General features: G+C 43.3%; 1 protein-coding gene across 2 annotated transcripts in view; it reads left to right on the top strand.

Annotated features, from left to right (window-relative positions):
* ADGRB1 (adhesion G protein-coupled receptor B1) overlaps positions 1-17,018 on the top strand; it is a 218,621-nt gene that overhangs the window by 92,409 nt on the left and 109,194 nt on the right. For both annotated transcript variants that reach the window (XM_088149282.1, XM_088149283.1), the window contains exons 9-13: positions 2,071-2,177; positions 4,312-4,506; positions 10,993-11,061; positions 14,092-14,200; positions 14,935-15,078. In XM_088149282.1, the coding sequence (XP_088005408.1) occupies positions 2,071-2,177; positions 4,312-4,506; positions 10,993-11,061; positions 14,092-14,200; positions 14,935-15,078 (624 nt within the window). The remainder of the gene's footprint in view (positions 1-2,070; positions 2,178-4,311; positions 4,507-10,992; positions 11,062-14,091; positions 14,201-14,934; positions 15,079-17,018) is intronic.

The following is a 17,018-nucleotide window of genomic DNA, read 5'->3' as shown; positions in this document are numbered from 1 at the left end:
TTCTCTAGAAGTATTATTGGGAAGAGTTGCTAAAACAGCAGCTGGTTTACAAAAGCTGAAGACATCTGAAGACAAAATGCTTGGTGGATCTGAACTAGAAGCCTAGCTAGGAAACCAATAAAAACTGGCTTCCGGAGTTCTTGATGGATAGAACATCTGTCCACTCCTATATCAAGAGCAGGTTCAAGAGATTGCATTTAACACTGACTGCCCCCCTCCAAAATCATTGCTTTAACTAATAAATCCCGGTACATACTATATTTCCTATAGTATCAAAGACATCTGGAGGACAGGCTTTCAAAGCATTAAAAGGTTCTAAATATGGAGAGGCAAAAGCAATAGAAAACAGTGAGCAACAGATCTTGGCAGACTGATGAATTTTGATTCAAGGTGCTGATCACCCATTTCCATGAAGGCGGCCATTCCTACTTTTCATTAATATGAATTTTCCAATCTCTGGGTGTCCCAAGTGGCCACGGAGAAGCAAAGGGTTGCACTTTGTTTCTGAGTCCCATAGGACAAGCATCTCTCTTTTAAGTTTCATACTCTCTTTTTATGCCTAAAGAAGCTGAATTTGCCCATCGCCCTATTCAGAAACAAAACAGCAAGCATGCATGAATCCAAATAAAATACTGTTCTCTTAGAGCAGTCTTCCCTACACTGGAGAATTGGATTACAATTTGTGTCGGTTGGGAGTGATGGTGATTGCAGCCTCATATGGAGGTCACTCAATTGGGAAACTGTAGTTGTACTTGAACAAGATACAGCTCAATCTGTTTCAGATTCTAAAAGAAAACATCTATGCCGGTCTGTTGCCGAAAGAGCATTCGAAGATCTGTAGCATCCTAAATATATTATTTCTGAGCCTGGAGCTCATTGTAGAGATCCACTGAGATGACCTTGGAGAAGGAATGTGGCAGTTAGCAAAACATACATTAAACCAGTGTTTCTCAACCTCAGCAACTTTCAGAAGTGTGGACTTCAACTCCCAGACTTCCCCAGCCAGTGGCTGGGGAAATCTTGGAGTTGAAGTCCACACTTCTGAAAGTTGCTGAGGTTGAGAAACACTGCATTAAACCCAGGACAGAAAGAGAATTGTGGAGTCCTTGGTGCTCTCTGAGCTTGGCTGCCTGCTTGCAGACATTTCATTACCCAACTAGGTCACATCATTTACCTAGTCAACAACCAAGCTCAGAGAGCACCAAGGACTCCACAGTTCAACCCTGAGCTACACGTTTCTCTTCTGTTGGAAAAAAGAGAATGTTAGAAAGAAATTTAAACTGACTTGTCTTAACTCTCTTTGTAATAAGAGGGAGGGAAAACGTTGTCTGGCTTTCAAGATTCTGTTACTACAGCCCATATCAGTGGTTTTTAAACTGGGGAGGTGATTACCCCGAAGGGGTAAATTGGGTGCCTATTGGGGGTAATGGAGTAATTTGTAATTGCTTGTTTGTGAGCTGAGGATCCAGTTTGGGAGTGCCACTGCTGAGATGCTTGGGTAAAACAACAGAATCTGGGTTTTTTTTGGGGGGGGTGGTGGTATTATTCGAGACAGTTTAAGAACCAATGACCTATATCAATAAAGTCAAGTTCTAGAATTTCTTGTGGAATCTGTTTTCTGATCTGGTCTACCTGACATCAACCCTGAAATCTTTCCTGGGCTTAATGCATATTTTGCAAAATGCTGCATTCCTTATCCAAAATAATATCTCTGGTTCTCTACACTCATTCCTATTTTATCTAAGATAATTTAGAGCAAAACCCAGTGTCCAGTTCAAAGTGATTCACAAAGTTTCATGACTGAGTGAGTATTTGAACCTGGGTCTCTTTGATCCTAGTGATACCCTTTAATTACTTCTCCTCCTCCTCAACTATCTTGTGTTAAAGAAATATAAATCCCAAGCCTTCTTGGATATAAAAGAATGAGTCCTTGGGCTCATAAAGACATGAACGTGTACTGCAAACCACATCAGGATGGGCCTTTGATCACTGGGGTTGAGTTTGAGAAGAAGGCTGTTCTGCCAGGAGCCAGCTGGCTTTAATGGTTTTAATGGTATCTTTTCTGATCAGGATTGATCTTACGGCGGTGCTTGCTGGACGAAGACGGTATCGCGTATTGGACACTTCCAACATACGTCAAGTGTGTTTCCATAGACTACAGGAATATCCAGATGATGGTGAGCGGTACTGGCCCTGAAAGTGAGATGTGAAATAGGTCCTTTCCTATTTGAGTCACTGAAGCTGGGAACTAGAGATGTAGCCCACGCTAGAGACACAAATCATTGTCCTGTTCCTCAGGCACCGACAGAATCATAGTATTTATACCAAGCTGCTCCAGTGCAGAAACTTAGTATAGCTAGCAGGTCACGGAGGGTGATGTTATATGCCCCAAGAGGTATCAGCCTTGTGAGGTGGTCCACACAAGAAGCACGCCCAGAAGAACTAGTTCTACTTCATTGGAAGGTTACATTAACAGAATCTTGCAAGTCTAAAAGTGTACTTTCCCCCCATCGTCTTTACAGCCCATGAAACTAGGGAGGGTCCCTTCTGAGATGTTTGCCAAGCCCCAATTCCTTCTGCAGGCAAAGTCACTGCTTATCCATCCATTGCCCTGGCTGCGGCTCTTCCCCCCGTCTCCCAAGGTCATTTCCACATACCATTACAAGAGGATTGCTTCTGAAATTTGACAGCAAGATTTCTGAAGAGAAGAGGTGCAAAAATGAGTACTGGGACTCTATATAGTTTGTAAAATGTAGATTACCCATCTTTAACCTAAGAGGAAAGAAGAAGAACAGATGAAATAGAAAGGATGCAATATCCAGAATCTAGTGGAGGTAAGCTTTTAAAACTCTTATGGACCATAGTCCATATAGCACAAGAGAAGGATATGGGATCTCAGGTTCCAAACCAGTCCACCCCTAGCTGAGTGGCCATATTTAAATTGCCCAAGATTCCAAATCATGATTCAGATCCACAGTGAACATTTACTTCTCCCCAAACTCTTCAATGGGAAGCATGATGCACATTTAAACCATGTGCCAACTATTTGGGTCTACCTAGTAAAAATCATCTATTTTCTTCAGAAGATAAGGTTCCCAGTACTTAAGGTTGGTCCGTGACGATGAGAGAATATCTTCAGAAAATACAGTCCATATTTTGCAATTTCTAAGATTTTACCTCTAGAGGATTTGTTTTCTGCTCCATTAAGATCTCATGGCTCTGTTGTTTTCTGCAGGGCTGCTGTAATAATGCAGGGCAGATACAGAAGGTGCATTTGAGAAGCCATCACACAGGGGTTATCTGTTGCGGGAAGGGCTGTATGACCTTAATCACTGGAGGTTACACCATTCAGTTTCATTTTGAGCTTAATAGCTCAAGGTGATCTCTGTCAGCCAGCAAAAATAGGGTGGGGAAAAAGAGAGAGATTTCATCTAGACATTAGGAAGAACTTGTTGATGACAATGAAGCCAATTTCCCAAAGAAGCAATAGGGTCTTCCTGATGAAGGATGCAATTTTAACTTTCAAGTGAATTGAGTCCCTGCTGATCACATGATGTTGTTGTGGACTTCCATACCCCTGAGTATTCTTTTGCACTTGTTATTACAATCATAAGGATTCTTGCTCATACGGAACTTGCAATTTTAGTCACTGGCTACCACAGTTGTCATGGAAGGAACACCTCATTCATGCTTTCTTTAAGCTCCCCGTAAGAAATTGGGAATTAAAAACAAATCCACAATATACAGACTAATGGGCTTATCACCCAAAATGTCCCTTTTTTTCAAAGTTTTCTGGTGTTTTGGCATGAAACTAAGGGATTAGACGAGACAGTTCTGGTTGGCCAGGAAGAGAAGTTTTGATTGGCTGAACAATAATGCAAAAACAAATAAACGTGGCCATTCCAATAGCATTACAGGAACTGTAAATCATCAGACTAGCTCACTCAAGCCCTAAATCTTATTCATTTCAATGCAGATGACTTGACTGGCCACCTTGAGTGGTCCAGAAATCTTTGCTTAAAAATAGCCAGTAATTTGGGCTTGCCCCACATCTGAATTTTCTACATTTCTTCTACGGAAGAATTCCAGAAGCTATTTCCTAAGGGTGAGATGTGGCTTTTATCTCCCTTAGGAGAAAGTTTTAATGAACTAGATTATGCAGGTCTTTGAAACAATTGTATGCAAGTGTTTTATTCCAGTTCATGTTTGAGATGCTGCATTAGTGCCTCTGGGCTGTTGTAGGAAACATGGTATGGGATAAAAAAAGAAATATAATAAAATAACATTCGTTCTTTTTTTTGGACTTGCCAGACAAGGGAACATCTTTCAAAAGCTCAGAGGGGGCTAGTAGGAGAAGGGGTGTCAGAAGTATTGAAAAATCTGGTGGAGATCTCTCAGGATGGAACAAGCTACAGTGGAGATCTGTTGTCAACCTTTGATGTACTCAGGAATATGACCGAGATTTTCCGCAGGGCGTATTATAATCCCACTCCTAGTGACATACAGGTGAGTTTACAAATAGGAATCCCAACTGTTTGTTGATATGGGGGTAAAGGACTAATGCTTAGATTAGAAATGCTTCCATTTTTTTTTTAAATCCATGGAATTATCTGGGAGTTCTGAATTTAGTCTTTCATCCAGAGTGGCTGCAGTAGAGCTCTTTCATCATTTCTTTTTCTTTTCTTTTGCAATGTTGTAGTTTTGCAGGCGTTTGCACTGTTTGAAGTTCATTCACAACTGACTAAAGGGCAGGGGTGCAGGTGTCAGAGTCTGCACACTCAATCCCAAAGTTCAGTAAATCCTCTGGAGACCAAAAAGTTCCATTACAGATTTCTTTATTTTAGGAGAAGCGCACAGCATCATAGTTTGTTGAGTCTGCCTCAACATAGCAAAGCCTTGTCTTTTTAAGCCCAACTTCCCCCCCTTCTAGGTTTCTATTCCCACTTGCAGCTCTTCGCGCCTTCCACCAGTTCTCACACGTCCTGGCCTTGGATGTCTGGCTGAAGATAGAGATAACAACACCTGGCCTCCTCCTTCCCCCCCTTATGGCAGGTCAAGCAAACGGTTAGAATAACATTCCCAGCACTACTCTATTAATCTATGTTTAGCAATTAAAGCAAAAGTATAATTAGTAATTAAAACATATAAAGCAATCGAAGAATCTGGTTTGCGTAGATCCTGACATGCCGCCCTCCAACAGAACGAATGTGCCTACATTCGGAAGAAAATCTGAAAAAGAAAATAGAAATACAAGAATGAACATTAAAATGTCTACTTAGGCTTGTCAGGGTACTGTGAGTGAAAACGAAGAAGCAGCTTAGTTGCTTTAACATTAATACTGTCCACCCATTCATGATGGGTCTTGGGAAAATGCTTCCACTGAATCAGGTACTGGAGTTTGCCTTTATGTCTTCTAGAGTCCAAAACGTCTTGTACTTCAAAGTGACTTTGTCCTTCAATCATGACAGGTGTTGGTGGAGACGGATCAGGATGCCATGTCTCAGAGGGTTTGAATGCTTTCAACAAATTTGCATGAAAAACAGGATGAATATTTCTATAATGTTTTGGCAAAGTTAATTTAAATGCCACAGGGTTTATAACTTTCTGAATTGGGAAAGGTCCCACATATTTTGGAGCAAGTTTTTTGGATGGTTGGGAAGATTTTAAGTTCTTTGTAGAAAGCCAGACTAGGTCGCCTACCTTCCAAGGTGGGTTTGCAGTACGTTTTCTATCGGCGAATTTTTTATGCTGGCTTTTTGCTCTTTCCAGAGATTTCACAATTAGTGGCCATAAAGTTATAATGTTATTTATCCATTGGTCTGCTGAGAGTTCAGGCAGGTTTTTAAGAGGCAATTCTGGGAAAGGTGGAAAGTCCTGGCCAGATGCTATTTTGTATGGTGTAAAACCAGTGCTTTGATGCACTGTGTTGTTGTAAGCTACTTCAGCAAAAGGAAGGAGCTCAGACCAATCATCTTGCTGATGATTTGTAAAACATCTTAAATATTGTTCCAATAAAGAGTTAATTTTCTCCGTAGATCCGTCAATCTCCGGATGAAAACTGGAACTCAAAGCTTGATTAGATCCAAGTAATGTAAGAAATTCCTTCCAAAATTTAGAGGTGAACTGTGGGCCGCGATCTGAAATCACCCTCTTGGGGGCGCCATGGAGGCGGTAAATGTGTGCAATGAACAGTTTAGCTAATTTTTTAGCAGTCGGAATTGATGAACATGGAATAAAATGTGCTTGTTTAGGAAATGGGTCCGTCACAACCCAAATCACTGTGTTGTGATTACTCAGAGGTAGGTCTACAATAAAGTCCATGGAAATTTCTTCCCAAGGTTTTTTTGGAGATGATACAGATTGAAGAAGGCCAAGAGGTTTTCCCCCTCTCTTTTTTGACATTGCACACACAGGGCATGTAGAAACATAGTCAGAAATGTCTTTTCTCATTGTCGGCCACCAAAATTGCCTGCGCAGAAGGTGTAAGGTTTTTATAAATCCAAAATGGCCTGAAGACTTGTCATCATGTCCCCTTTCTAGAATTTGTTTACGAAATGAAAGTGGCACATAAAGCTTGTCTCCCATCCACCAAGCTTGGTCCTCATGGGTTAAAATATTTTTATTATTCTGGAACCATTTATCTGAATCCAAAGCAGCATTTATGTTTTGGAGTAAGTCGGTGGTAGGTTTTTGTTTCTGGAGTTTTGTCTGAGACCTGGTTAGAGCTACTGAGCCAGGTTCTAGTTGAGGTGGTGCTTTAAGGATTACGGGGGCTACCACCTGTTCTCTTTGGCTGTTATGCCGAGGCAATCTTGACAACGCATCAGCTAAAAAGTTTTTCCCTCCTTTCTGTCTCAGTGAATTTGCGAGAAATATAAGCACAGGGTTTGAGTGCACCCTCTTCATCTTTTTGAAGTAACACAGCCCCAATTGCTACGTCTGAGGCATCGGCCTGTATTATAAAAGGCTTGTCAGGGTCTGGGTGTTTCAAAATTGGCTCTGCTGTAAATAAAGTTTTCAGAGCCTCAAAAGCTCTTTGGCACTCTTCTGTCCATGTTATCGGGGCCCCGGGTTTTTGAGCTTTAGCCATCACTTTGCCTTTTGTTTTTAGTAGATCTGTTAATGGCAAAGCCACTTGTGCAAAGTTTGGAATGAATTGGCGATAAAAATTGGCAAAGCCTAAGAAACTTTGCAATTGCCTTCTAGTTTTAGGTGGTTCCCAACCCAAAACATCTTTTACTTTAGCAGGGTCCATTTCAATTCCTGCCTTAGAAATGCGATACCCCAGGTAGTCTACTTGTTTTTTATGAAACTCACATTTTGACAGTTTGGCATATAATTGAGCTTTCAACAATTTTTTCAGAACAGTCCTCACCAATTTTACATGGTCTTTTAGGTTGTCAGAGTAGATCAAGATGTCATCTAAGTAAACCAGCACTCCTTGATATAAATGCTCATGTAGCACTTCATTAATTAGTTGCATAAATATCCCGGGCGCTCCCGAAAGGCCGAACGGGAGGACCTTGTATTCATAGCAGCCAAAAGGAGTTGAAAAAGCCGTGAAATGTTCGTCCCCTTTGCGAATTCTTACTCTGAAATATGCCTCCCTTAAGTCCAATTTAGTAAATATCTTTCCTTTTGAAAGTTGAGCAAGCAGATCCTTCATTAACGGGAGGGGATATTTATTTTCTTTGCAGATTGCATTGAGGCCCCTGTAATCCGTGCAGAGCCTCAAGCTTCCATCTTTCTTTTCCCTAAATAACACGGGAGCTGCCATGTTCGATTTAGCTGGTTGTATAAAGCCCCGCAACGCCGCGAAACTCCAGGGCGTACTCGCCGAGGCTACGTGTTCCCTGACGCATTGTGCTCAGTTGCGCCCGGGCGCGGGTGACGACCCCGGGGTCCTCAAATCTCCTGCGAAGGGCGGTTAGGAACCCCCCCAGGTGGTTCAGTTCCGGCGCTTGTGCCGCTCGGAGCTGGATCAGCCATTCTCCCGCCTTGCCGGTGAACGCTCTGCAGATGTAGAGTACGCGCTCCCGGTCGGAGGCGAAAAGATGCCCCGTTTGCTCCATGCATATGGTGGTCTGCGCCATGAAGTTAGGTACTTCCTTCGGGTCCCCGCTAAATTTTTCGGTCAAACCCCAGCGCTTTAAGAGGGCCTCTTGCTGGGCTTGGATTGGGGCCACCCTCCGAGGTAACATCGGCACGGCCACAGGTGGCGGGACTGGGCCTGCCGGAGGACCCGGTGTTGCCTGAGCTGGGGGGGTGGCAGGTGTGGTTGGTGGGGCTATCAGCGAATCCTCTAGCCCTCCTTCTTCGGCCCCCCCCTCTGCGCCCGGGCTTTGGTACAGACCTGAACGACGGACGAGCTCGCTCATCCTCATCAGCTCCCTCCTCATCATGGCGTTTTCCGATTGCAGGATCTGCACGCAATCTTCTAGGGTCCCCCTCCGGGTGGATTCAGCTCTTCCTGTCGTCAGGGCCCAGCGCTTATCAGGCTCCATGTCTAGAAATTACATTTCCCCCGTCACCTCTTCCATGGTCCACAACTTAGTTTTGCGCCGGTCAGGCTTCCGTGGCGCCGGGAGAGACGGGTAGGTGCCGGTCAGGGATTCCTCCCCCGCGGATCCACCTACAGCCCCGGTCTCGGGGCATTCCTCCTCCATTCCCGCAGCCGCGGTCGGCTTTTCGAGGGATTTCTCCACGGTGGTGTTTTCCCGGTAAATCCCTCGTAAAGTGGGGGGGAGACTCAACAAAATGTCAGAGTCTGCACACTCAATCCCAAAGTTCAGTAAATCCTCTGGAGACCAAAAAGTTCCATTACAGATTTCTTTATTTTAGGAGAAGCGCACAGCATCATAGTTTGTTGAGTCTGCCTCAACATAGCAAAGCCTTGTCTTTTTAAGCCCAACTTCCCCCCCTTCTAGGTTTCTATTCCCACTTGCAGCTCTTCGCGCCTTCCACCAGTTCTCACACGTCCTGGCCTTGGATGTCTGGCTGAAGATAGAGATAACAACACCTGGCCTCCTCCTTCTCCCCCTTATGGCAGGTCAAGCAAACGGTTAGAATAACATTCCCAGCACTACTCTATTAATCTATGTTTAGCAATTAAAGCAAAAGTATAATTAGTAATTAAAACATATAAAGCAATCGAAGAATCTGGTTTGCGTAGATCCTGACAGCAGGGGTATGCAAATGAGGTAGAGTGACAGCATACAGAACATGCTAAACTTGGTTAGCTTTAAACTTAACCAGTTCTTTAAAGCTCGGGATATTGTGCAACCCCGTGGGATAATCCAATAACTGTGTGAACTCAGTCCGTAATACACAATTTTGATAGGATCCTAGGATGCCTCTGGGTGCATTTATGATTTGGAATGCAACAGTAGTCCCACTGCAGCCCAATTCAGTGGTGAGAAATTATTTTCATTGTCTCTAAGAGCCACAACTGTAATGTTGAGAAGTAATGCCACATTACTGATTGATTTAGGTATTTATCTATTTATCCAATTTGTATAACCACCTATCTGACATATGTGACTCTGGGCAGCTCGCAACAATTAAAAACAACAGGAAAAACAATCAAACATATAAATTAAAACAATGGACATATAATTATCAGTCTCTTACCCATGTGCTCACTCGCAGCTATGTCTACAAGCAAACAGAGGAATGGGGTGAGGTGATGAAAAAAGGAGTGTTGCACTGCTATAACCCAAGCTTGTCCCCTTTTGTACATGTGCTGTGAAGTTGCACAAGGGGTAGAGCTTGCCTCGTGACAGCATGACGCATTCATCATTTTGATGAAAGCCTTCAATCCTGCAGATACCTCTTCAAGCAAGTGCATGGGGGTTGAAATGGCACAATTTGATGAGATTCAGGTTGATCAGCACTGAAAAATCAGCAATCAGCAAGTCCCTCACCTGTTCCCAGGACTAACAGGATGGATAGCAAGAGATTAGAGCATCAGTAAAGAAGTCGGAAAGGGGTGTATTGATCAGCGGATGTGCACACCTAGATAGTCAATTCCCATTAACGCCTTGATCAGTAGATGCTTTGCCACTAAAAAAGCTCTTGATGGAATCTCAGCTTCAGAAGGTTAAAAGTGACAAATTGACAAGTATGGTGGGGATGGAACTGAGATGAACCTCAGACTTCTTGCAGTCTTACAGAACAACCAGGAACCAAAACCCTTCTTTAGAATTATTTTTTCTTCCATCCTTAGCATGTCTCTCAATTGTCACATTTTTTTCCCTTCCTTCAAAGAAGGTGATAGTGGTGGTGATAGTGATGCCAACAACCGGATGGAGAGAACTCTGTGTGAGGTTTCAGCTCATCTCTAATGCCTGGGATGCTGAAATAAATGATGTTCTGGTTCTAAAGTAATTTTGGGACATGTCGTTTTCCAGATCCCTGAGCACTCAGTAGGATAATCCATTGCTTATGATGTGACACTCCCAATACCAAGTACTGCCTTGCTCTTTAGACACTGTAGTACCTCTCAAGACCCAGGTATGCTGGATGTAATTGTGGGGGAAAAACAGAGAAATTAATCCCTTGGTGCCTTCTCAGAAGATCAACATGCACCCCTTCTCTGCCTGCCTCCATGATCACTAGAATGTGCCCTTGGAAAGTGAAGATGAAATAAAAGATCAGGCATAAGAATGGATGAATCACTTCTGGTTTAATATGTTGGCAGATCTGAGAAACGTCCTTGGAATGTCCTTTTCTCAGTGACATCCACAACATCTGTCTCTCACTCCTGGGGGAAAAGTTCTGATTGCACGCCTTAAAAGTTTAAAGGTTTCCCCACAGATTGCCTTTCTTTCTGGCTACCTGGTAATTATCTAATTCATGGCTCTGAAATAAAGGTCTTCTTCTGTTTCTCTTCCTTAAGCTGGGGAGAATTAGAAAGGGCTGATCAAGGAGTGGCATATTACGATGTGTAAATTTCATGAGTGAAACCACTTGGTTTCTGATTTTTCTTCTCAGAACTTTGTCCAGGTAATTAGCAACATCTTGACAGAAGACAACCGGGACAAGTGGGAAGAAGCTCAGCTGGTACGTGAATCTTCTGCTTTCTGTTAGAATTGCTTTTGGAAATTGCTCCGAGGGAGCAGGAGCAACTCTCTGAGCATATTACATTCAGCATTGTAACAGGCAGTAGCATCCATGGCTGAATGGCATACTGTTAGCCCTTCGAGGTAGTCCAGACAAGAAGCACAACTAAACTATGAGTACTAACTCTATCTCTATTGTAAGGTTACATTAACAGAATCTTGCAAGACCGAAAGTATTTCTCCCATCCTTACCTTTTACTCTCTGGAAAACTAGGGAGGGTCCCTTCTGAAATGCTTCCCACGCTCTCCCTCCTTCTGTGGGCTGAGATATCTTTTACGTGCTGGTTGTCTAGCCTGTGCTGTTACTCCTGTCTCCCAAGGTCATTCCCACAGACCATCACACATATATCCTGCCCCTTTAGAATGTCCATGCAATGTTGATGCATGCGCTAAAGGGGTGGGGCTTGTGTCGTGATGCTCCATCCACCATGTAGCTGATCTTGACCCCTACTCAGCTCTTCGTGATGCCACTGAGCAACAACACCAGAGTCCTGGTTGTCTGGCCCATGGTGCGAAATGCTGGGAAGTGATGAATTTGGCAAGATAGAAGGGCCTGATTGAGAAAACCATCTGGTGATGTAGATCCTCAACAAGAGATGAGCTCCAACATTGTGAAAAGGAAATAAAACCAACATTATAATTTTGGTTTTGCTCTTCTGGGTTTCCTACTTTTTGGAACAAGACCCTTGGGTCACCATTCAAACCCAAGTGTGATTCTCAATCTGAAAAAAATTGTGTGCCCCCTCCTCCAATTAAGTTTTGGAATTTGTCTATATTTTGGCATTATAGAAATACAGCGTTCTCCTGTTTATCCATTGTTTTATGTAATAATAATAATAAAAATATTATTATATAATATTTATTATTATATATACCAAGGAAGGAGAGGGTGCTACAGAGAGATGGCACACCTTTCACAAAGCACAGCTTCTTCCGCCCTTGACAACTGGGGCACCAGAATAATCCTTTCTTCTTTCATATGCCAAATCACAACCTCAGCAACTATCCTCTCTCAGACCTAGGAAGAAGGCAGGGGTAAGCCTCTTCTGAAAATGTGGCCAAGAAAAGGGCATGACTTGTCCATGTAGTCACCAAGAGTCACACAGACACATACCCTGTGCAAGCAGTCACATCTGGCTTTATGACCTTCATCAGAACATGCCCTCCTTCTGAACAACCTTCTTTTTGTTCTTTAGTCCAATCAAATCTTTAGTGAGGCCATTGCATGGCCAACTCTGATTGGCTGCAGGACAGAGTCACCATTACTAGGGCTGTCCCAAACCTGGGAAACTTTAAAAAAATGCCCACGTACTCACACATACAACTAGGATCACAACGGCGGCCAGTTGTGCTGCAAAGAGGCCTGAGATGCTGAGAAAAACAGGTAAGTTTTTGTTGTGCAGAAAATGTTTGCTGGGGTTGTTTTCTGATGTAAGAGGAGAAAGCAACAACCCCAGAAATGCGCTGCCTTTTTAAAAGCCAAATGCGTAGACAAAGAGACAAGGTGATGCTTGGAAGCTTATTTCAATATTATCAAAGGTAACTTGATGGCACAGCTTCAAATCTTTTTAGCACATTTTCAAACAAAACTCTGCAACTGTGAGATGCAGAAAATGAGAGAGAAGCCTCCGAGGTTTCTGCTGTACACTGCTGTCGAATCCCATTTTCAAAGGAAAAGTCTTTGTCTGACCCGTCGTGGCACATGTCTGTGCGTTTTACCCAAGAGGGGCTCGAGGGCAAACATGTGGGAACTGGGTGAGATAGATCCATCAGCTGAGCTAGCACAACATATTTAATCGGGTCAGGGGAAGCTCCCCTGAGCTGACAGTTCAGTGTGTTGGGGGAGAGTAGAAAATGGGTTAATTCCATAACCAGATTCATTGTATCGTGCAAATGCAGTTGGACATTAATTATCTGATTGTCAACCCCTCCCAACACATGAGCTAAATAGAATAATGCTTCGAAGCCCACCTGGAGGGAGGGCGTTGCACAGGGGCCCATCCAAACCTAGCAGCCGTCTTCCATCTCCCATCCCTACAATGGATCTCCCCATCTTCGCTCTTCCCTTGTAAAAGGAGCCCCAGGCAGCCCTACCAGCAATGCGCTGATTAGGGTCCCCAGCTGGAGAGTTGGACATCTTGTAGACTCTCCTTCTGTACGCACTTCGTTGGAGGCATTTTGTTTTTACTTTGCTCCTCTGTTTGGAAACAATCTAGATGAGGAAGAAGATCCACTACAATAATAAAATTCTTGCTATCATGCTTGTAATATAAAATGCGAGATAGTAACAAAGAAAAGGATAAGGTGGGCTGAGGAAAGAATAAGCACTAGGCTCCCTCAGCTGAAGAAACTTAAAGGAACTGCCAGTTGTCTCCTTCCTTCCTTCCTTCCTTCCTTCCTTCCTTCCTTCCTTCCTTCCTTCCTTCCTTCCTTCCTTCCTTCCTTCCTTCCTTCCTTCCTTCCTTCCTTCCTTCCTTCCTTCCTTCCTTCCTTCCTTCCTTCCTTCCTTCCTTCCTTCCTTCCTTCCTTCCTTCCTTCCTTCCTTCCTTCCTCTAGCAGCAAGCTCCTTACAGCTCTTCCATCTCTGGATGATGAATATGGCCAAGCTATGTGTTGTTACTTAGATTTTATTACTGGGACGTAGAAAATGGGATTTCTAGTGGCCCCATTGATCCCTGGTCTTCTGATCACAGGGGCCAGACTAGAGATGGGGGAAAGCTTTGAACAAAAGCCAAATGTGTTTAACCTTCTCTCCTGAAGTTGCCAAGTCAGGACACATGATCCACCTCTGGCCATTGGGCATCTCCCAATTTTGCCACGCACAGTAACAGTGGAAAGTGTTCACCCCCTTTTCTTCTGAGTTTTCCCAGTCTCTGTGTTGATGTCCACTCTGGCCTCTTTATGGTGGGGTATGTATCTCCTTGGGTTGCCAACTACCATGTTCCACTGAGGTCAGGCTCCAATTTTGCAGATGGGGCCCAATGCCAAGGAACTGTTCAGGCTGCTTGAGGACTTCATTGATGTCGTTGGCTTTCGCATGAAAGATTTCCAGGATTCCTATCAAGTGACTGATAACCTGGGTGAGTAGTTGGAGCAATCCAACTGGCCCTGTTTGCTTCTAAGGGGTAGGGTCCAAACTCTGGGGACAGTGAGGCGGACCTGTTTCCTGCCTCCAAAGAAGGCTTCGAGGTGAAGGGTTGCTTTGTTTCTCAGACGCAGAGCAAGGTGAGGCCAAACAAGGATGAGATTTTTGACCCAGTTTGTGTTTATGGGAAAAGAGATGCCGACTGAACTCCAGCTGATTTTATTTATGCCTCTCCAGGTAGTTTACATTAAAAAAAAACCAAAACAAGTATAATAAAAAATAATAATGTTGATGGGCACAAAACCCAATGTTGAAACACACATAATAATGTAATAATGGCTTGAAAGGGTTTAACCGCGCCTTGCACTAATGTGAGTTTTCCATTGGCAAGATGAAAAAAACATATCAGTGCATACAAAAATGCAGAGCGGGGAAATGGCTCTTAAAGTACATATAAATGTTCTTCAACATTTTGCGTACGTATGAATGATTTTGGCCAATTCAACCATCCTTGCTGATTCTAAGTATTGGGTGATCCCTGGACAGTGCAATCCTTGTTGTTTTTCTGCAAATCCATGGTCAAAATGACTGTTGTTCCCATTGCTTCAACTATTCATTATGTGCTTAGATAACTGGGATTTGAATTCTTTCTTTCTTTCTTTCTTTCTTTCTTTCTTTCTTTCTTTCTTTCTTTCTTTCTTTCTTTCTTTTTTCCTGTCTTCACTCAAGTTGTCAGTATCCAGAAGCTGCCTGTCAAGGCAGCTAAAGCTATCACTTTTCCTGTCAAAGGCTGGCGAGGAATGGTGGATTGGGCCCGCAATGCAGAAGACAAAGTCACCATATCGAAAAGTATCTTCTCCACAGGAGTATCAGGTGAGAGTAACTGGGATCGGTGAGGTTTCTGTGGAATGGAATTCTTTTATGGTTTGGAAACTTTCAGCCTTTCTTGTTACAGCCTTTTATTTTTGCTTTTATTTTATTTTATTTTATTTTATTTTATTTTATTTTATTTTATTTATTTATTTAAGGGCAACTCATCCCTGGACCAGTTCACCAATCTGATCCAAGCACTTCAAGTTATCTCTCACTTAAATCAGTGTTTCTCAGCCTCAGCAACTTTAAGAGGTGTGGACTTCTGAAAAGACGTCTGGCTGGGGAATTCTGGGAGTTGAAGTCCACACCTCTTAAAGTTGCTGAGGTTGAGAAACACTGATTAAATCAAAATATCGAGTCACCCAAACTTATGGCCAAGTATTTTCCTGAGCACCTCAGTGCAAACTAAATGGAAAAGCAAGGATGTATTAATAGTAATAGCTGGAAAGCAAGCAAATGGGTCATAACACAAAGCAACCCAGAGTTCTCACTCAAGGCAGAAATGGCCAGGCTCAGATTATCCTATTTTGGACCCATTACGCCAAGATCCAGCAACCTTGAAAAGTCCATAATGCTGAGAAAAACGAAAGGAAAGAGAAGAAGAGGACAACCAGCAGCAAGGTGGATGGACTCAGTGATGGGTACACTGTTGGAAGTTCTGAAGAACCAGCTTGGGGACAGATTCTCCTGCAGAAAGTTTGTCTAGTGACCATTACTAGGTGGCCTCTAGCAGCTCACAGTGACTTGATGGCACATAAGCAAGCAAGCAATCAAGTAGGTCTATTCTTGGAAATCAGGAACACATCCTGTCAGAAAGAAGATCCAAAACCTTTCCTGTCCTGCAGGGACAGAGTGAATATCTGAGTTCTTCTCGAATTACCTGTAATCTTTTGAAAGTTCTTCTTTGTTCAGATCCTCAGTGGGGCTGCGGAGGCTCGATTCTTCCTCTCTAGTGACTTCCCCTTTCACCGAAGTAATTGAGAGTAACGAAGTTATGGGTACCAGCTGAATGCTAATTGCCAGTCTGAGAAATGGCTAGGCGGGAAGAAATAAACCTGCTTATATAGAACTGCATGCAAAATATTCATCGTAATTTAAATCTGATCCTTCGTTGCAGGTTTCTAGGTCAGTGGGCAGGTGGGAGAGCGGGAGGCAACCTGAACACGTGTCGAAGCATGAGGCAAAAGCGGCAGGAAACAAACATGTATCCGATAGGAAAAGCCACAAAAAAGGGGGCAGACTCCTACTAGTACTCCAAGATTAATCTAAGGATCTGTCCCTGAACATATTGGACTGGTAATGGGTGCGGCAGTCTGTGAGCATCACTGTCCCTTTTAGCAGCTTCTTACAGAGTCCTGCTTTATTTATTTATTTGTTGGTTTGTCTGTCACATTTGTATAGCCACCCATCTCACATAGTGACCCAAGGTGAGATTGTGTTTATCCTACACGAGGGTCTCTATAGAAAGCTGCTGAACGTGCTGAGGGCCACTCATTCTCCGCAACAGTTTTCCACAACAGTCATTCCCAAGTTCTATTTCTGAACAGTATTTTGTTCCCTGGGCTGCTGATGTCCCAAGTTTAGCAATGCTGCACCACGCAACATAATTGTGCTAAAGCCAATGTATTTTTAGAAAAAAAATTAAATTGAAGAGGCGTTGAATTGGAGCAGCGGTGGTACAATCGGCATAGGTGATCCCAGGCATGCAGGCTGGATGGTTCGGATTGAAAAGGGACTTGAGTACCCCCAATTAGGTACTTAAGGCAGCTTTCTTGCTTCCCAGAACAATAGGAAGAAGTGACTCCAGATCAATCCTTATTAAAATCAAAGCCAACGGTTTTATTTTGAACAATTGGGTAGTTTTGCAGACTCCCAGTTGGAGTTTAGATGACACCCGTGCACAGAAGAACCAGTTTATAGTTGACACCTGACCCCACACT

This window comes from Python bivittatus, unplaced genomic scaffold, assembly GCF_059951505.1.
Source record: "Python bivittatus isolate LINGU-HERP-01145 unplaced genomic scaffold, Pbiv_v1 ctg000590_np1212, whole genome shotgun sequence".
NCBI classification, from domain to species: domain Eukaryota; kingdom Metazoa; phylum Chordata; class Lepidosauria; order Squamata; family Pythonidae; genus Python; species Python bivittatus.
This window is presented reverse-complemented; position numbering and strand designations above follow the sequence as displayed.